This window comes from Mustela erminea, chromosome 10 (assembly GCF_009829155.1).
Source record: "Mustela erminea isolate mMusErm1 chromosome 10, mMusErm1.Pri, whole genome shotgun sequence".
NCBI lineage: Eukaryota > Metazoa > Chordata > Mammalia > Carnivora > Mustelidae > Mustela > Mustela erminea.
The window spans coordinates 13,360,193-13,382,178 of record NC_045623.1 but is presented as its reverse complement, the minus strand read 5'-3'; the positions used below and the strand labels follow the sequence as shown (position 1 = coordinate 13,382,178).

The 21,986-nt window shown below is 36.9% G+C and overlaps 1 protein-coding gene across 1 annotated transcript in view; it reads left to right on the top strand.

The window, feature by feature from the left end:
* CAPZA1 (capping actin protein of muscle Z-line subunit alpha 1) overlaps nt 1-21,699 on the top strand; it is a 48,479-nt gene extending 26,780 nt beyond the window's left edge. Inside the window, exons 4-10 of the mRNA XM_032301637.1 lie at nt 2,099-2,162; nt 6,954-7,160; nt 10,290-10,369; nt 10,971-11,049; nt 16,483-16,554; nt 19,695-19,757; nt 20,141-21,699. Coding sequence (XP_032157528.1) covers nt 2,099-2,162; nt 6,954-7,160; nt 10,290-10,369; nt 10,971-11,049; nt 16,483-16,554; nt 19,695-19,757; nt 20,141-20,281 — 706 coding nt within the window. The 3' untranslated portion in view covers nt 20,282-21,699. The remainder of the gene's footprint in view (nt 1-2,098; nt 2,163-6,953; nt 7,161-10,289; nt 10,370-10,970; nt 11,050-16,482; nt 16,555-19,694; nt 19,758-20,140) is intronic.
* The last annotated feature ends 287 nt before the right edge of the window (nt 21,700-21,986 follow it).

Genomic DNA, 21,986 nt, shown 5'->3' with positions numbered 1-21,986 from the left:
TTGAAAGAACCTCATCTACATTTTGTCAACAGATGGCTGTCCAATCTGAATGCTTCTAATAATAAGGAATTCACTATCTCGCAAGGCAAGTTCCTTGCCTGCAATATATTGGTCTTAGTTTTATCCTTGAGAGCTACCCAAAATAAATCTACTTTATCTTTCACATGGTAAGGTACTGCTGAAGGAGGTGGGAAGTGGAATGCCAACATCCAAGATTGATTGCATCCTAAGCCTATTGTGCCATTTCCAGTTAGGAGTAAAAGTGGAATTTAGTTCATATGCTTTAATTGCCCTGACAATAAAACTTTGTTTTTATAAATGTTATGGTTCTTACAGATTCTAGATTTTCAGAGAACATTCTTACTAAAGGAGAACTGCCTTATGCCCAAATATTTGATTTTCCACAGGGATGAAAAATTCAGGTTTATTTTTTGTAATGAGGTGCTTCAGTCCCTTGGCCATAGTCCTTCATAGTAAGTGTTCAGTAAATGTTTGAGTAATCATCATCCTCATCATTATTGCCTTCTATATAAAATGAAGGAGGCCTGAACAACTTCGGATTTACTCTTTCCTGGATTTCTACCCAGCCCTCTGGACTAAGTAGGGTGTTGTAGGCCATGTTAAAGAGAGGATTTTATTTTTAAGAAAGGGCAGATTATTAGTGTTTTGAGCAGAGAATGACTCAATGAGATTATATTTTAGAATAATCACTGGTTGCTATGCAGGGGTCAAAGATTGAAGCAAGATGAGTAGTTAGAACACTTAACTGCAGTAGTTCAGAGATAAATGGCAGTTTGGACTAGAGTGGTAGTAGTAAGGGTGGTGGGAAGAAATCAAGATTCTGAATATGTATCAAGGTAGTAGAACCTAGGAAATTGTCTGATGGGATTGCATGTGAAATTTGGGAGAAAAGAGAAGCAAAGACAATCTCAAGTTTTTGGCCCACATGAATGATAGAATGGAGATACCATTTTCTGAGATGGGGTTAAATGTTAACAAATTTTGATGTTGGTATTTGTATTCTATAATCTTAGGATCTGTTTTAGAATTGAGTACTTATTTACTCCCCACTCCTTAAGCTTTTCTTTAAAAAAAAAAAAAAATTCACTGTCCATGACCATTTGATTTATATTCCTTTCTGAAGAACCACTGTGTTAAAGACTCGTTTTGTAAATGGGGTTGTGTTATGAGGAAATGATTAATTAAAAAACGCAACAATAACTTAAAAAGAAATGATTGAAGATTAGCTTTAAATATGTTTCTTTGGTCTCTCTAGAAAAGTCTAGGAAGAGTTTAATAGTCTGCTTAAAAACAGTAGTCTAGTAGTGTTGTAGTAAAGTTAAAATTGGGCTAGAGAGGTATTTAACTCTTGCCTTGCCAAGTGAATTCTGTGAGAAGACTGACAATTTGTAAGTGTATTGTGCTTTTTTACACTGCAGCTTATTTCCATTTTTCCTTCATTTTACCTTTTTACTTTGTAAGATGTACTAGGGAGTCACTGAAAATGCAGTTTTATGAGTGTAGCAATGGACAAGTAAATAATAACATTAGGCATGCACTTTGATTATTCATATCCCCCTTTTCAGATAACCTCTAATGCCTTAAACTCTCATCTTAGACTTGATTCATGCTCAGCTCTTACTTTACCCTCTCCCCATGTCAGATGTCTTCCAGTACATGTAATTGTGGTCTCTCCTACCTGCCCTACCTCAGAGAGCCCAGAATAAAGAAGACAGCATTACTAAAATAGTGCATCAATTGAAGATTTTTTTGAATTACTAAAAGCTTCTGTCTAAATGATTAAAACTGTTGGTAATTCATGAAACAAATAAACTTATGAATAGTCTAAGGGGGACTTCTGTTGGAGCCTAGGAGTGAAGAGGAAAAGATAATTTCAGAGTTTGGGGCACATCTGACATCTCTATGGAGAAGCGTTCCTTCAGAAGGCTGGAAGGCATTAGGAAAATACGAGTTGCCTAGAGGGAAAGGGAAAGAGCGCCAGAGAGTGTTTTCACATTCTCTTTCACTATTATGTGAATTGCCTTTGTATTTATTTGTTATTCTCACCCCCCTCCTTTTTTTACTTTTTAAAAAACAGTGCATTTGCCCAGTATAACATGGATCAGTTCACACCTGTGAAGATAGAAGGATATGAAGATCAGGTAATGATTGTTCATTTGGTAGGATGTGCCTGGGTGGTAGTAGAAGTCTTAGAAACCAAAGCAAATGTCTGAGGATAAGATGCTGAATAAATTCATGTCTTAGTTTTCATAACTTTTGTAAATGTTCTACATGTTAGGAAATTTTTCCTCTCTCATAATATTTGAGAGTTTCTTTAACAAGAAAAATGAGGTGCCCCTAGCAAGAAGAGTGAAAATAAGAGTTTTACACAAATTTATAGCTTTATGTAATTCTCCTTGGTAAGAATAACAGGAGACATCAAATTTGACATCGTATGGGAGATTAGGCATCCCTATTCAAATAGAGGAACAAAGCAAATATATCCATCATTATTACCATTATTAACATTGTATGACAGGACTTAGCAAATTTATTAATGTACACTTCAAAGGCAGTATGTCACTAAATACCAAATGCTTTTTAAAAGTCTGAATCTTCCTTGAACCCACAAATCTGCTGAATTTCTCCTGGGAAAATAAGCATGTAAATGTATTTAAAAAGATTATTTGAAGCTAGGTTTATAATAGTGAAAAACTGGGAACAATCTGAATTCCCAACATTAAATTAAGTATCTGTAGACCAAAATAAAATACCATGTAGTCATTGGAAACCACTGTAAATACTGATCTGGGAATATTAATCTGGGAAGATGTTTGTGATATATTAAGCTAGAACATAAAGGAGCCTATATAGAATTGTGCTAGTTTATTTTTTTTAATAGGTATTTAAGTGAATGTAATGTATCAGTGCATTTTTTATTTTATTTATTTATTTATTTATTTATTTATTTATTTAGAGAGTGCATGTGTGGGGAGGAGGAGCAGAGGGGGAGGGAGAAGCAGGCTCCTGCTGAACAGGAAGCCCAACATGGGGCTCAATCCCAGGACCCTGAGATCATGACCTGATCCGAGGGCAGATGCTTAACTGACTGAGCCACCTAGGCACCCCTCATTATCATGCTCTTTAAAAGAGCTGCCCCATTTCAGGGCACTGAATCCATGTTCCAGGAAGGGAAAAAGAGGAAATTGCAGAAGGTGCTATTGGCCTTTCTAGAAGCAACTTCCACTGATAAGTTATTGACAGAACTCCTATCACTTTGTCATTACTAGCTGGAAAGTGTCTTTTTATTAGTTGTACACACGGTCTTTTTGAAAATCTTTGCAGTCCTGTTAGTAAGGGAAAGCAGAGAATAAATATTAGATTGGAAACTAGCAAAACTCTACAGTACAGTTCACACACACACACACACACACACACACTTTAATCAGGGAAATAAATGGAAAATCAAATAGATTTGAATGCCGTGTTTCTGAATAAGAAGTATAAATAATATGGAAAGCTTATCTGAATAAGAAATGATATGGAAACTTGGTTTTTCAAATAGATTTCATACAATTCATATGAAAAATAGAAGTATAAATAATATGGAAAGCTTATCTGAATAAGAAACATAAATGATATGGAAACTTGGTTTTTCAAATAGATTTCATACAATTCATATGAAAAATAGACCATACAGGATCATTCTAATCAAGAAAAACAAATGAGGGGCGCCTGGGTGGCTCAGAGGGTTAAGCATCTGCCTTAGGCTCGGGTCATGATCTCAGGGTCCTGGGATCGAGCCCCGCATCTGGTGCTCTGCTCAGCAGGGAGCCTGCTTCCCTCTCTCTCTGCCTGCCTCTCTGCCTACTTGTGATCTCTGTCTGTCAAATAAATAAATATAATCTTAAAAAAAAAAAAAAAAAACAAGACTAATAATGAAAGACACAGGGCAATAATCAGAAAGCACCTAAGTAACGTAAAACAAAAGGGAAAAGGAAACAATTGATAAAATTTATGAGATTAATCTAACTTTGATTTACAATGCCAACTGTACACTTAGATTAATTCCAGGTGGAGTTTAAAGGTTAAATATTTTTTTAAACATAAAAATTTAGTAGGAAATGGAAAGGGAATCATAACTTAAGTAATGATGAAACATTAAAAAAGTTCATAAAAGGAGGCAGGCACCTGGCTGCCTCAGTCGGTAGAAGATGCAACTCTGGATCTCAGGGTTGTGATTTGCAGCCCCACATTGGATATAGAGAGCACTGAAATAAATAAAAACTTTAAAAAGTTTATAAAAGAAAGTGACCTTTGGGGCGCCTCGGTGGCTCAGTGGGTTAAAGCCTCTGCCTTCAGCTCAGGTCATGATCCCAGGACCCTGGGATCGAGCCCCGCATTGGGCTCTCTGCTCAGCAGGGAGCCTGCTTCCCTCTCTCTCTCTGCCTGCCTTTCTGCCTACTTGTGATCTCTTCTGTCAAATAAATAGATAAAGATTTTTTTTTAAAAAAGTGACCTTTGCATAATAAAAAGTTTTAAAAATAAGGTTTAAAAAGGAGTAAATGTTTCTCAAGCATAAAGAGGTTATTCAGATAGCTAAGGATGATGCCAAGAGTACAGTGAATAAATAAGCAACAGACACGAACCACTTGCACACAAGTGGGAGATAGAAAAGCAAACTTAGAAAAGTGTTAGATTGCCCAGAAGTAGTAATTAAGGAAATCCAGGTTAAAATTTAATGTGAAATACCTTTTAGTTATAAAAGTTGCAGAATTTTAATGGGAAAGATTTATGAGGGGAAGACTAAGGAAATAGTTATATTCATGGTTCCTACTATCATTATAAACAAGTATTTTAAGGGTTAGTCTGTTAATAAGGATGGCAATCTCAAAACTAGGAACTCTTTCCCAAGAATTTTTTTTAAGCAGAAGCTTTTTTTTATGGTAGAACGTATAGTAGCTTTCAATAATGGAAACCCTAAGTAGCTTAAACCTCCTTCAATTCAGAAATGATTAAGTAAGTATATTATGGTATTTCAGTTATTGTGAAATTGTATGTAATTATTAAAAATGGTAAATGTGTCAAAAGACAAATGGGAAATTAGGGAAAAATAAATGAAACTCAACACACGCAAAGCGTTACCTGCCTAAATAACAGAGAGTTCAACTAAAAAATTATTCTTTTTAAATAATGAAATGCCAATTATAATTTCTCCTGCTTGTAACTTGGTACGACACCCTATATTATGTATATTAGTATTAGTAATACATTTTCCCTTTGACCTAGTTGTCCCCCTTCAAAGGATTTATCTTACCTGCGTGCTTGGCACACGTACATAATTTGTACATTATGAACATATGAGGACATTTGTGGCAGTATTCTTAATAGCAAAAGATTGGAAACAACCCAGCTGCCCATTAATAGAAGATTGGTTGAATAAATTTTTGTATATCCATACAGTGGTGTAGTGTGCAACTGTAACATTAAAAAAGGAGTTCTCTGAGTACTTATCAGGAAAGTTTTCCCAGATATATTAAGTTTAAAAAAAAAAAACTAAGTACAGTATAGTGTGTTAGTTTTTGTGTAGAAGAAAGGACTGGGGAGTTAGAATACATATTCATACTTGCTTCTATTTGTAAAAAAGAAACTCTGAAAGAATATGTCAGGGATTGGCAAATATATATTTTTTTTAAGATTTTATTCATTTATTTGACACAGAGAGAGAGATCGTAAGTAGGCAGAGCAGCAGGCAGAGAGATGGAGGGAAGCAAGCTCCCTGCCGAACAGAGAGCCCAACACTCTCTGGATCCCAGGACCTTGAGATCTTGCCCTGAGCCGAAGGCAGATGCTTAACCCACTGAGCCACCCAGGCGCCCCTGGCATACCCTTTTTTTGAAAGGGCCAGAGAGTAAATATTTTCAACTTTACTGGACATAGAGTCAATTGTGACTTCTCAACAATGCTGTTTCAGGAAAGCAGCCATAGACGATACAAAAACAAACAAGTAGGGCTGTGTTCAATAAAACTTTATTTACAAAAACAAGTGGCAAATGCCATGCTGAACCATGCTCTAAATTAATAGTCAGTTGCCTTGTGGAGAAGGGAAAATTTATTAGGAATTTGATGGATAGGAGTGAAAGGTGAGAAAAAGATCTCACTTTATATAAATTTTTTCATTATTGAACCAAGTAAATAGATTATCTATTTTAAAATGCTAAATATAATGACTGGGAAAGTTTTATGAAATACGTAAAAAGAGAATATAAAAGTGTATCGATAAGTTATTGTTATAGCTCTGTATAAGGTATATACACTGGCAATACAGTAGACAGAAACCAAGAAATAAAGGGTAGATGGGGAGATGTTGTGGTTTAGAGGTAGGTGACTTAACCATAAATGTAACACTTCTATAATAAAAATGTAAAAATGTAAGAAAATAAAAAAAATTTTTTTTTTAAAGAATAAAAATGTCAGGAGTGCCTGGGTGGTGCAGTCAGTTGAGTGTCCAACTCTTGGTTTTAGCTTGGGTCGTGATCTCAGGGTTGTGAGATCAAGCCCCTAGTTAGGCTCTGCGTGGAGTCTGCTTGAGTTTCTACCCACCCCCACCCCCCAGCTCTCACTCTCTCTCTCTATCTCTCTCTCAAATAAATAAATCTTAAGGAAAAAGAATAAAAATGTGACTTTACGAGCACCCGGCTGGCTCAGTCAGTAGAGCATGCTACTCTTGATCTTGGGGTCATGGGTTCAAGCCTCATGTTGGGGATAGAATTTACTTAAAAAATGAAATGAAATTAAAAAATATATATGTGACTTGATTGAAAAATCATTATGGAAGAGAAATCTAAGTATAAATGAAAAGTTAACTGTCTTCAGAATTTTTATTTGTTTTGTGAAATTTGACAAGAACTGTCTTTTTACAGTTACTCATATTTGTAATTATTCTTTGGAAGGTCTTAATTACAGAACATGGTGACCTGGGTAATAGCAGATTTTTAGATCCAAGAAACAAAATTTCCTTTAAGTTTGATCACTTACGGAAAGAAGCAAGTGACCCCCAGCCAGAGGACGTAGATGGAGGTCTGAAGTCTTGGAGAGAATCCTGTGACAGTGCTTTAAGGGCCTATGTGAAAGATCATTATTCCAACGGCTTCTGTACTGTTAAGTATCTGCCTGCTTAATATTAAAGAATGTTGGGGCGCCTGGGTGGCTCAGTGGGTTAAGCCGCTGCCTTCGGCTCAGGTCATGATCTCAGGGTCCTGGGATCGAGTCCCACATCGGGCTCTCTGCTCAGCAGGGGGCCTGCTTCCCTTCCTCTCTCTCTGCCTGCCTCTCTGCCTACTTGTGATCTCTCTCTGTCAAATAAATAAATAAAATCTTTAAAAAAAAAAAAAAAAAAAAAAAAAAAAAAAAAAAAAAAAAAAATATTAAAGAATGTTTTATTTCTTACATTTATCTTATCCTTTGGGGGCTTTGGCCAGCCAAACATCAACTTCTTTCTTCTTAGGGTCTCATCTGTATTTTATTCCCTAATTCATTTTTGAAAGAGTTTGTATAAATGGAAAATTTTATATGGAAAATTCTTTTTAAAAATCCCAGTACATTAAAATTTTAAATTTCATTGTATGCTATTTCACCTTTGTCTTATTTATTCATCAGAAATTGCCTTACACCCATCAAAAAAAAAGTTGTTAACATCTTTAGACATGGGAGAAAAGTATATTAAGATTGTCAAAGCAGTTATTGCCATATTTATGACTTTTTGGTATAGGCATTTTTATAGGAAGCTACTTCTTTCATACTTTAGATGCTTTCATTAGATTGTCAGAACTGTTTGCACTATTTTTTAATCAAATAATTTGATGTTTTTAACTACGTCTTGATATTAAAAAAACGATAAATTTGACTCTATCATAATTTTTCCTTTGTAAATTGCAGATATGATTAAGAAAAACTTATCTGTTAGAATATTTTCAGTATGTAATGATGATGAGTTAAATGTCAATAATAGAATATTGTTTAAGAGCCCTTAGCTTGAAACCATACTAACTGGTTTGATTTCTTGTCTTGCCACTTAGTTAGCTATGTGACCTTGGGCAAATCGGTTAACATATCTGTGCCTTTTCACTAAAAGAATGGAAATAATAGTTCTTACCTCACAAGATTGTTATGAGAACTGAATGAGCTAATAAGGCATATAAAATGCTTGAAAATGGCACAAAGAAAGCTCTCCCTAAATGTTGGATATTGTTACTATTACTACATGTTTTATGTTTGTTTTTTTATTTTTTAAAAAATGGAGAAAACCCATTATGGTGGATAAATGCAGTTCTGTTTTGCAACCCAGTATCGCAAAGGAAGACACAACACAGCCTCTTTTAGAAATTGACTTTGCAATCCTAAATGTATTTTCTACTTAACATTTGTTACCTATTTAAAATTTGGCATTACCTATTCTTACTTTGGAGCTTTTACACCAAGTAACCCTACTGTGTCCTTTTCTTACCTTTTCTCACTTGTCTTAACTAACAAATGAGCTACAAAAAGCCATGGAATTGTTCTAAGAGTGTCTACTGTACCCAAGTGTTTTATGTGCTCAGAGCTGTCCTGCTTAGTAATTCTTAATGTCATGTCAATATTTCCTATGATGTTTTCTATATAGTGTTTTCCAAACCATTCCCATTGTCCTTAGGCATCTGTCTTATCCCCCACATTTTGGTAAGACTGACTTGAAATCCTTTTCTCTTCTTTACACACTCTGCAGTTTTCCCCCTTCCACTGTACTTAATCTTAGGAAGAAGGATCCTTATTCTTGATTTTATGTTCTCCTATCTGATATATCTCTTTTTACCTAGAAATATTTTTATTTCTCTACCCTTAAGGAGAGCACACTTTTCCTCAGTCATAATAATTGCTTTTCTTTTCTTTTTTTTTTTTTTAGTTGTAATAATTTCTGTAAGTTACTTCTCTTTCTCCCTCCCCATCCTCCTCTCTCTCCTTCACTTCTTCCCTTACCTCTCTCTGCTACATAAGCGCACCTGGGAGCATTCTGCTCCTACTAGTTCCACTTCTTCATTACCTATCTACTTCTGGACCCTGTGAATCTTGGCTTCAGTCTTTACAGAAACCTCTGAGGTTATTGACGGTTCCTGAATTGCCTGACTCAGTATCCTTTTCTTCATCCTTGACTTCCATATGGTATTTCACACCGAGACCAACCAGCTACTTCCAGAAATTCTCTTTAGCTTAGACTGCTCTGTCAGCACCTTCTACTCATTCTAAGTCTGTCTCTACTTCTTTTCTTCTCCCCTATCTCTGTAAATGTAGGCATTCCCCATTGCTGTATTTCTCTCTCTTGAAAACTCGTAGTTATTCAATATAGGGAAGGTAAACGTGAAAACATTTTGTGGACTGTAAGCACTATATGTTTTTTTTTTTACTTTTCCTTCCTATTGCATTTCTGTTCACCTCTTCCACATTAAGGAAGAGTTGGGGTTTCTAACCACTAGCTGAATTTCCCAGTTTGTTAATGACACTACCATCTTTCTGGTCATCTCAGCATGAGATGGCTTTGGCTCTTTCTACTTTTTCGCTCTTCACTTGCAATATATTGCTAGGCTTGATTATGCTTCTGTATCCTGATATCAACTGATACTACCCTGCCTTATTGCCTAGATTAATGCTTTGGCCTCCTAACCAACTTAAGCCTTTCCTCCATTTTATCCCATATACTAATATTAATTATTCTTCCAAAACAATAGTTCTGGTTTTGTTATTTTGGTGTCTTTCCATTGCCTGTAGAATAATGTCCAGACTTTTTACATCTATGACTACGGGACTTTAATTTTCTTTTCTGGATTATCACCATTTGTCGACTTCACACACAACTCTCTAACCTTAAAGAACTAATTGTCATTTCTCTGAATAAGCCCCCAGTTTTCTGTCTGAACAGTTTATTCATCTTTCTTCTCAGTCTCTGCTTATGAGTATCTCATCTGTCTTGTAAGGCCCAGCCTAAGTGGCACCTCCCCTATAGCCCTAGTCAGGAGTGATTTTTTCCCCTCAATTTGAGGGGACATTAATTCTTCATTCATTGTATCACTGTCTCTTGTGGAACTAAACATGTTCTTTTCTGTGTTCACATGCCATGAAGTCTTATGAGTTGTATGTTTATCCTGTCTGATCTTTTTGTCTCCCCCAAGGATTTAGTATGCTTCTTTTTGTACAGTATTTGTCACTTAGATTAAGTATGTTTTCGGAGTCTAACCTTTTTTTTTTTTTAACAATAGGTTTATGCTAAAACTATAGATGGCCAACAGACCATTATTGCATGTATTGAAAGCCACCAGTTTCAGCCTAAAAACTTCTGGTAAGAAAGTAGATGTACTCTTTTATTTTTATTTAACTTATATTGGGAAGGAACCAAACCAGCTGTTGATTGAAAGTTGTTTCTTAATCTAAATAGTTTGGGATAAGTTATTTGACTGAGAGACTGCGGTTACCATCTGTAAAATGAGGGATTTAGATGTGAACATTTAGCTTCTTTTAAACTCTGAGATTTTATAATCTTTTTAAAAAGGGCTCTTAATATCAAGTGAGAAAAAGTGGTTGATTAATAAAGTGCCTAGTTGAAAATTTGAGTTTTATTTGGGTTTGGTTAATAATACTCAAGCTAATTATAAAGTTCAGCAGCCCATCTATCTGTGTATGGAAGAGACTTCCATGAACAGTATAGGCATGGTTTTCTATTTCAAGATTGAAAAATTAAAAATGAAAGTCAAAATAATTTAGAAAAGGTTTATGTTTAGGGACTTGGATACAGACTTATATTTGAGTAGATAGAGCCTTAGATATGTCAAACTGGAAATGACCCCCACCCCCACCCCACTTTCCCAAATTCTTTGCCTCAGTGGCAAATCACCTCTTTCTCGGGCTTACTGCTAACTGCAGTCGTGTGTGTGTTTTAATAGGAATGGTCGTTGGAGATCAGAGTGGAAGTTCACCATCACACCACCTACAGCCCAGGTGGTTGGAGTCCTTAAGATTCAGGTGAGACCCCCACATGTTAATAGGCCATGTTGAAGTTGAAAACAAACATGGAAGTTGGTATTTGAAATAAGAAATGACTATATATAGATAGATGCAAAGGAATATGGATGGTAGTAAATAGAAATAGGAGCCTCCTTTGTGGGGAAGTAGTTAAAAGGCTCTTCTGGATTGATAACGGATAGTCATGTGGTATGTACTGCTTGCTTATTATTTTTCTCTTCCAAAGATAACCTAAGGTTTTTCCAGGAATTATCAAATAGCAGTTCTAGGGGGACCTGTGTGGTTCAGTCAGTTAAGCATCCAACTCCTGATTTCAGCTCAGGTCTTGATCTCAGGATTGTGAGTTCAAGCCCTGCATTGGGCTCCACACTGGGAATGGAGCCTACTTAAATAATAATAATAATTTTTAAAAGTAGCAGCTCTAAAAAAAAAAGAAAACAACTATTAAGTGACTAAGTAGCAGCCACTCTAACTTACTTAGGGTCTCTTGTATATTACCTCATTTAAGCATGTACATAGACATAAAACTTAACTCTTAGCTTTGAAAAAAAGCTACCTGAATGGGATTTTTATTTTGTTTTTTACAGTAATAACAGAAGGTTTTTAAATCAAGTAAGTGACACAAGAACTAGAGAAAACTGCCAAGTGTCATCATGTATGGAATATAAGTAACCAAGCTGAGTAGATTTCTAACGCTTGTTTCAGAACAGATAGGCAGGTGAATAAGGAACTGGTTAATTCATTGGATGCCTATCTGGGTCAAAAAGTCTTCTGGTATCCTAGCAGAGATTTGACTTTCAAATTGAGGGTGATTTAATTCTTAAGCCCAACTCACTCTCAGGTCAGATTAAAAGTTACTGATAACAGAAAGTCAGTACCTAATCGTACCTTCATTATATTGTGTTCAGTCTTGCTTTTATAATAATTAGCAAGAGCTGCCTTCTTAAAGGGTATAATTTAATCAGATATCTGTACCCACTATTTTCAGGATAGCTCCCTGCTACTTTCTTCCTGGGAACTTTTCCTAGCCACAGGAGCATGCCCAACTCCGATTAGGCAAGCTGGAAATGTTAATTTCACAGCTCTGGAGCTGCCCATAGTGCCATACAAGAGTTGGTAGATAAATAAATATGCCGGCTTCCTCACCTCAGGTGGGACAACTCTGAAGCATGTTCTACTTAGTCTTCCAGAGACCAGGGCCCATAGCTGAACATACTGTTCGTTAATGCACCTATAACACTCCTTCCCTTCTGTGTCTCAATACCTCAGTCCTTACTAGTCCTTCCTGAGGTTACCTCCCAAATAAATTACTTCCTCTCAAATCTTTGTCTTGGGGTTTGCTTCTGGGGGAGCCCAACCTAAGACAACACACATACTATTTTGTTTCTCTTTTTAACTGTTGATATGAGTAGCCTAATGCTTTAGGTCTCCTATAACTATGATATTAGCACTAACCTAGTAGCTTACTATAAATTTATGTAACTTTATTTTCTTCTAGAAGGAAATGATTGCTTGTGTTTCAGCTTTGCCTTTGAAAACTTATAAATTAAGAGTACATTATCATAAAGAATGATAGTTTCTGATAAGGCTTAAAATAGGGGCCAGTACCCAGACCTCATTTATACCTTTTAACCAGATTGGCCCATCACACCTTGAGGAAAAACTTGCTTCATATACATACCTTAAAAATCAGAGTGAGAATTACTTGGAAAAGTCACTAAGATATTTAGCTCTTTGGTTATTCTGTAGGCCAAGGGGTAGTTCTGGGAAGTCTTGGTTTCTGACCAATTTATGTTGATGATGGTCATGTTGAAATTTTTATTAGAAAATGAGACCTAGAAAGGTTTTACTGCTTTTGGCAACTTTGAAGCTGGGGAGATCCTGGCCAAGGATCTTATTGAGAATATCTGATGTCATTGTCCTCCCAACCCTTGGACTCCTCCCCCTAAGCATCTCAATAAAATGGTTTGTTCCCTTACCTGCCCAAAAAAGAAAGTTTGTTTTACAGTAGAGTTTGGGGTGCCCAGCTGGTTCTTGATCTCAGAGTTGTAAGTTCAAGCACCGTGCTGGATATAGAGATTATTTAAAAATAAAATCTTTTTTAAAAATTAAAAAAAAAAAACAAAAACCCTCAGAGTTTAAGCTTAATTTATCATTGGTGTATTAGATAATGACATCAATATTTTTAGAATTTTCAACTGAGTTTATAAACAGCAAGACTTAGTGGCCTTAGTCTATATTCCTATGCACATCCTAGTTGTTAAGACACATGTTAGAAGTTCCAACCTGTTGCATGGTCCTTGTTCTTGGACAAAAAAAGATTGCCCTGCATAGTTCTTTCTTTCAGATGGTTCTTAGACACCTATCTCAAATATGTAAGTCCTTGTTTCTTCTCTGGACAGAGCTCCATTTTTTAAATATACCTTGTCCTATTTGTATTCACTCCTCTTCTTAGTGTTCTTTTCAGTCTCTGGACTCTTAGTTAAAAAATGATTAAAGAAAACTAGTGTTTGGGTGTGATCCACCTGTATCTTGAACTTCCATGTCCTTGTAACATAGGCGGGCCAGATCTGAGGACCCAGAGGGGGCCCACAGGACCAGCCAGGAGGGTCGTTGGCTTGGCATAGGATAGAAATGAAACTCAAGCCAGGAGGAAGTGAGAGCAGACTTTGTTGAATAGTGTAAGTGATAGAGTATGGCAGATAGAACATCTGGCAGACTCATCACTTGGAATTAGGGATTTATACTGGTAAGGGATCCAGGGTACATGTTCCTTCAGGAATTCAGGTTCCAATCAAAGGTGAGTGCCAGGTGAACAATAGGTATATTCCATAAATCACCAAAGATAGGGTATATTAATGCCAGTGTCAACCAAGGTTTGTTTGAAGCTAATGTCCCAGAACATGCTTGGGATCCAGTTTCTTCTAGATGTTATCAGGTGTTTGAGGGCCTGGGATGAAACTTAGAAAATGATTAACTTTCTTGTGTCCGCATAGGAGTGAGAACATAGCTTCTTTGGTTTACTCACATGCAAGTATGAAGAACATGAGTAAATAGGACAGCCGAGAAACAGCAGAAATAGGGCCTTTCTAGAATGGAGTCCATTCAGCTCCCTATATCACTTGTGTGTTGGAATTTTAACCCTTACATGTCATCCTTCCTTAGCACAGTCTTTTTTGCCTAGATCTTTTCTGTTCTGATTCTTGCATGTAGGTATTAACAGGCATTTATCAACTCCTTGCTTTTCCAGTGTATTCTTAAATCGTCTTTTTCTCTTTAAACCCCTTTCGAAAGCCAAAAGATAAAATTTAAAGTCTGCTTTGTCTTGCCTATCTGGACAGAGTGAGCTGGGTTTTTTTCTCCCCTTAAACAAGGCCCTGTAGTGGATTCATATTGCCTAGGGAAGTCCTTTTGTTGCTAATAGGATCTTGATTTCTGTCTAGATGAAGTCTTGGGTATTTTAATTCCCTTCTGATGATATCTTAGAAGAGTTAAGTCCCTAATGAGACATGTTACTTCTTTCTGAATCAGGGAATTCCCAGTTTTTTGACAAAACTCAACAGTGGGAGGTATTACGCATGTTGAACATGGTTTTAGTTCTGGAATTTGACCTAATTCATCGTCTAGCTCCTTCTTATTCAGTATGTGAACATGGATAAGTTATTAAGCTGCCTCAAGCCTGAGTTTCCTTAACTGTAAAAGAGGAATAATAAGGGTGCCTGGGTGGCTCAGTCAGTTAAGTGTCTGCCGTCTGCTCAGGTCATGATCCCACAGTCCTGGGATCAAGCCTGGTGTCAGGCTCCTTGCTCAGCAAGAAGCCTGCCTGTCCCTTCCCCTCTGCCTTCCATGCCCCCGCCCCACCTTGTGTTCTCTCTCTGTCAAATAAAACCTTTAAAACAAAATAGGTATAACAATGGTCCCCATTTCAGAGTTTTTGCAAACATTGAATGAGATAAGTAATAACTAAAATGTTTGGCATAGTGTTTTGGGTTTTTTTAAAGATTTTATTTATTCATTTATCAGAGAGAGAGAGCACAGAAGCAGGGGGAGCAGCAGGCAGAGGGAGAAGCAGACTTCCTGCCGAGCAAGGAGCCCAATGCAGGACTCGATCCCAGGACCCTTGGGATCATGACCTGAGATGAAGGCAGATGCTTAACCGACAGAGCCACCAGGAGTCCCTGGCATAGTGTTTAACAATATAGTAAGGACTCAAATAATAGATACAGTATTACAGGTATAGTTCTTCTTTTTTTCTGCTTTATCTCTGCAAACATTCCTTTTTGTCCAGATGTCTCCTGGTAGCTTAAACTAGATGAAGGAAACAAACAGTACCTAGACTACTATTCTAGCATTATGCCCCAGTTTCAGCTCCCTCCACTTAATTTCCTTCATAGCACAAGTGTAATCTTTCAAAAACATTCCCTTTCCCTGAGTCCTGTCACCTTTAATAGGATAAAGTCTGGATTCTTAACTTGGTTTATAAGGCAGTTTGCTTTTCACAGTCTGTCTCCTGCTTGCCTCAGAGCACTATCTCCTGCCACACTCCCCTCCACACATACTCATCTGCTGTGAGTTCTTTATTCTTCCCTAAACTAAACCATTCTCTTGTCCTTTTTCTATCCCCTTGCTAGATGTTTGTTCTCTAACTTGTCCATTTAGGTGGACAGCTCCTATTTGCAAGACCCTGTTCAAATGCACATAACAAAAGGATACTCTCATCCTATTTTATATGACCAGATTGAAGCCATGTTAAGGTGTTTGAACCTATCTTGTAAGTTGCCAAAACTTCTGACACGTTTTTGGTTAATCTGGCTCTTATGTACGCCTCCTTCTTGCTACTTGGTCTAATACTTAGAGCACCCCACTTTACCATACATCCTTAGAACTGCTTTTGCCTTGCTTTTGTAGTCTAATTTACCAGTAGCCTATTTGCTTTTTCAGTTTGTCTTTAACTGTCAGTTCAGTTTTTCCTGCACTTGGTCAGATGTACTTACCAATATTGATGATTCTATATGTGGAGAGATATATAAGGGATTAGGATCCATTAAAATTCTTGGGTTTTCACAGAGAGAAACTGTTAGATTTTATTTTAATTATTTTAATACTCTTAAGAGTGGGTATTTAAAGTCTTTGTATTCGCAATACTAGCACAGTGCCTGGAATGCAATAAGCACATAATAAATATTTGTTGAACTTAATAATCAGTTTCCCCTGCTAAGAGAAAGTGAGAATTCTTAAAAATTGAAAGTGTTCTGTGAATTTTAACCACATTTTAAGTTACAGTTGGTCATATTAATATTTTGTTCAGAGTTGGTGAAGATTGGGGATGGCTTTAAAAAAAAGATTTGGCATGGCTTAAGGCATGGATTTGTACCTTAGCAGTGGGTTTCCATATGAACTACACATAAACTTGCTCAACCATTGTCTCAACAGGTTCACTATTATGAAGATGGCAATGTTCAGTTGGTTAGTCATAAAGATGTACAGGATTCAGTAACGGTCTCGGTGAGTGTGGAATATTTAATATCTGTCTCACTTGTGCCTTATTTTTCTGTAAAAAGTTGATTTTTTTACAGAAAAATAGTACTGATTCTGAGTACTGATTCTGCCACTAGAAATTCAGTTTGTTTTCAGTGCTTTGATTTTGGCAGCTTATAAAAGTATGCAGTCAACCCGATATATTAGTTCACAGTCTTTGACTAAATATATAAGTAATTATGTAAATACCATAATGTAACATAACATGATATAACAACAGATAGGATAATGGCTTTAAAGAATCCAAACTTCTTTCTCTCTTTCTCAATAGTGAGATTTGCTCAAGGACAGCAGTATCTTCCAATCAATAAATCCTATAGGGCTACATTCGTATCACTAGAGAAGCTGAACATTTTTAGGACTATTCAATTAAAAAGTATTGCATTCTGGGGTGCCTGGGTGGCTCAGTGGGTTAAAGCCTCTGCCTTCAGCTCAGGTCATGATCCAGTATCTTGGATCGAGCCCTGCATTGGGCTCTCTGCTCGGCGGGGAGCCTGCTTCCCTTCCTATCTCTCTGCCTGCCTCTCTGCCTACTTGTGATCTCTGTCTGTCAAATAAATAAATAAAATCTTAAAAAAAAAAAAAAAAAGGTATTACGTTCTGTACCTGTAAAGAAGGGACGTAATTTTTTTGCATTCTCAGTACTTCTTTATATTCTAGAAGTTATTGAGCACCTTCAAAAAGCTTTTGTTTAGGGTGCCTGGCTGGCTCAGATGGTGGAGCTTGCAACTTCTATCTCAGGGATGTGATTGAACCCACAATGTGGGGCTTGAACGCCCCACATTGAGTATAGAGCTTAATTAAAAAAAAAAAAAATCTTAAAAATATTAAGGACATCTCGGTGGTTCAGTGGGTAAAATGTCTGACTTCTGCTCAGGTCATGATCCCAGGGTCCTAGGATCAAGCCCTGCATCTATCTATCTATCTATCTATCTCTGCCAGATAAATAAATAATTAAAATCTATAAACAAGTAAATAAATAAAAATTTTTAAAAAATTAAATGGGGCGCCTGGGTGGCTCAGTGGGTTAAAGCCTCTGCCTTTGGCTCAGGTCATGCAGGGTCCTGGGATCGAGTCCTGCATTGGGCTCTCTGCTCAGTGGGGAGCCTGCTTCCCCCCCCCCCGCCGCCTGCCTCCCTGCCTACTTGTGATCTCTGTCTGTCAAATAAATACATATAAATTTAAAAAAAAAGAAAAGAAAAGAAAAGAAAATTAAAGGGATTCCTGAGTGGCTCAGTTGGTTAAGCAACCAACTCTTGATTTTGGCTCAGGTCGTGATCTCAGGGTTGTGAGATCCAGCCCCACACTGGGTTCTGCACACAGCAGAGTGTCTACTTGAGATTCTCTGCCCCTCTCCCCACCACCAGGTGCTCTCTCGCTCACTCACTCACACTCTCAAATAAATCTTTACAAAATAAATAAAATATTTTAAAAATTTAATAATAATAATAATAATTTAAAAATTAAAAGGAGGGGCGCCTGGGTGGCTCAGTGGTTTAAGCCGCTGCCTTCGGCTCAGGTCATGATCTCAGGGTCCTGGGATCAGGTCCCACATCGGGCTCTCTGCTCAGCAGGGAGCCTGCTTCCCTCTCTCTCTCTCTGCCTGCCTCTCCATCTACTTGTGATTTCTCTCTGTCAAATAAATAAATAAATTAATTAATTAAAAAAAAAAAATTTAAAGGAAAAACAAAAAACCAAATGGCTTTTATGTATGTTTTATCTGTCAGTATATACCTTATTAGAAATTAAAACTCAGTAATGTTAAATATTTATTAATTTAAAAATACGGTAACAGGGACACCTGGGTGGCTCAGTCGGTTAAGTGTCTGCCTTTGGCTCAAGTCATAATCCAAGGGTCCTGGGATTGAGTCCCACATCAGGCTACTTGCTTCGTGGGGAATCTGCTTCTCCCTCTACCTGCTTATCTTCCTGCTTGTGCGCACGTGTTCTCTCTCTCTATGACAGATAAATAAAATCGGAGCGCCTGGGTGGCTCGGTGGGTTAAGCCTCTGCCTTCAGCTCGGGTCATGGTCTCAGGGTCCTGGGATCAAGCCCCACATTGGGCTCTCTGCTCAGCAGGGAGCCTGCTTCACCCTCTGTCTCTGCCTGCTTGTGATCTCTCTCTCTCTGTCAAATAAATAAATAAAATCTTTAAAAACTAAAATAAATCTTTAAAAAATTACAATTAGAAACCCATTACTTGTTAACCTAAATAACATTTTCATGAAAAACAAGTATGTTTTCACAAAAACAATATAGTACAAAGAATGGCATTGATTTACATTTTTATGAATTGTATAGTGTCTGACTTAATAAAAGACAACTGGATTCTCATATGTGCCCGCACATTCCAGTAGCCATCAGAGTGATGAAGCCATCACACATTATGCAGCTTCTGGGACCTGCATTATGCACATTTGAGAGGGGTAGTGGAAAAGCAAATGACTTAGAGTTGTGTGAAAACAAACATGGTTTTGACTGTTTGAAAGAATCTGGAGAATGCTGCTCTAGGCAGAAAATCTTACCTTTTGCCTTTAATTCTGTTCTACTTAATGATGAAAGGAAGAGAGAGAATGAAAAATGAACCAAAGTGAAAAGGCCACGGTAATATGTTCCTGAATCATGTAAAGTAAAATGTGGTTGGTTGGTTTAGTACCATAAGTAGCCAATAGAGGAGTGTGAGTTTAACATATATGGCTGACATTGGCGAGGGCATTGTTTATATCATCTTAAACCAGAGATATTTTCAAGGCATAAAAATTTTAAGACATCGTGATGATGTCTTTTAGGCATACTGTGGTAGATTGGAAAAAGCATGGGGTCTTATGGTGAAGACATGGATTCAGACCCTGTCAGAGCTGTATAATTTTGGTCTAGTCACTTACAAGGATTCTGTCTTCTCATCTGCAAAATAGAAGTGATACTAATAATAGATCTACTTCACAGGGTTGTTGTGAGAATCAAAGAAGGTAGCATGCATGGGAGCACTTGACAAACTATAAATTGTTCTACAAATCTTAAGATTTCTTTAAAAGGTCTTTTCAGTATGTTTTTATAGACTGCTTATACTTTAAGAAAAATTCCTATTTCCCCTCTTCCTCCATTAGAATGAAGTCCAAACTGCCAAGGAGTTTATTAAAATCATAGAGCATGCAGAAAATGAGTATCAGGTAAGATTTGGAACTGATTTTTCTAGAGTTTTAGTACCTTATTATTTTGCTGCTAACACATTTTGTTAGACTTCTCTTTGTCCTTTAAACATAAATATTGGTGGTGTTCAGTGTTAGTAAATGTGGAGACTGCAGACTTTGCATCCTGACATTGTACTTTAGTCAAGGTTTCAACATTGGAACGGATTATAGCCCTAGTTTTAGAAATAATATAAGTGGGCTTCTTAACTCACTTCGGAGATGGGAGAGGAGCTTATTAGGACTATTACATGCTGTCTGTCCTTTTTAGAAGACTCAAGCATGTCCTTTGACTACAGAATTACTTTCCCAGTCACAACCATCCGTTTTCATTCAAGCAACTTATCTTCAATTATCTATTGCAGACAGCAATTAGTGAAAACTATCAAACAATGTCAGACACCACATTCAAAGCCTTGCGCCGGCAGCTTCCTGTTACCCGCACCAAAATCGACTGGAACAAGATACTCAGCTACAAGATTGGCAAAGAAATGCAGAATGCTTAAAGGCTGAATGTAGGATTCTTCAGTATGTGGAAAGAAAGGATTTAACATGCGGTCATATGATAAATAAGTGATTTATAAACAAGAGTGATATTTTGCTAGGGCTTTCAGAGTTAACAGGTTTTCTAGCCTCATGAAATACTGTTGAACCTATAGCATCGTCTTGATTCTTTTGTGTTCTCTGCCTTGTAATTTTGTTTTCACTATATCTACTTGTAAAAAAAATTTTTTTTTTTTTTTTAATTCTGCCACATTTAATGATGGAGAGAGAGAGAGATCTATCCTGGAGTCATTTTACTGTTTAGAAAATTTTCCTAGCCATGAAGTTCTGTTACTGATACAGACAGGTAATATGCTCAGTACTTTTCTACCCCTGTCCTTCAAAGCACTTCTGGTACTTCAGTGGTTTTTACTGATCCACCAATAGCTAAAGAGGCTATGCTACAAACTAGCTGAATGGAAGACACATTCATCCTTCTCCCTCTGACTGCTTTGATCATCATTTATAGCATCTCATAACCATAGTTTTCAAAAGTTTGGATTGGGCTTTTCAGGTCCTTTTGTGGGGCAAAGGAAGTTTTCTGGAAATTCCATTATAGTCAGCTTCTCTGGGGAAGTTGTTTTTAAATCCAAAGACTTGAACCACATTCCCTGCACATGAACGTGTTTGCTTTTTTCTCTTCCCTCATTGTCTCCTTCCCATCTAGTACCATTTTAGTTACAGACATCTGCATTTTTAGAAGGGTTTTACCCATTTATTATTTTTTATTATTATTCAAGAACTGCTGACATACTAGGGATGTAGTCGAGTATAAAACTTGAAAAATGCAGATGTTGAAGGAATAGTAGGTATCTTGTGCTTTAATACTTTGTGGCAGGATTGTACTATGAACAGATGAATCAAACAACTATGTACATCACAAACAAAACTAAAAATGAACCAAAGTGAAAAGGATACGTTCCAGGCAGTATCTTTCTATTGTAACCTGTTATTTAAGGGAATACTAGTGATTTGTTCTAAATGGGATGTAAAACTTGTTCCAAATTACTCTTCCTCAGTCCTGCCTGCCAAGAACTGAAATGTAACTGTGATATAGCAACCCTTCCCAGGTATATTGGCAGGTATATGTGTGATCTCGGAATACACAGGTGACATAGATATGATATGACAACTGGTAATGGTGGATTCATTTACATTGTTTACACTTCTATGACCAGGCCTTAAGGGAAGGTCAGTTTTTAAAAAACCAAGTAGTGTCTTCCTACCTATCTCCAAATAAATGTTAAAAAAGAAGGGTGTTTGTGCTTCAGCTTTGTTTTTGCTCAGTAATACAGTCAAGCAAGTTTGTTTCCAAGTGACCTGTTGAGCTGTGTAAGCATTTTTGTTTATTTCAAATAAAATATATTTGTATTATGTGTCATTCATACTATCCATTCATATCACACTATCCTCTGTATCAGGTAGTTCAATAGAAATATATCTGTTTTGTTCTTAAATTGTCTGAGTCTCTCCTTTGCAGTCCATCTCTTCAGTTTTTGTTCTCAAGGTAAGGTAGAACTGTTAGGTCTTATTTGATGAGAATGTTCAGGGTTCTGAAATGGGTTCCTATTACATAGTCAGTGATATCCAAAGACTTGGAAAAAATAGCTTTTTTTTTTTTAATTCCCTCCAGTCTGAGCATTGTCTCTATGGATAATACTGATCTCT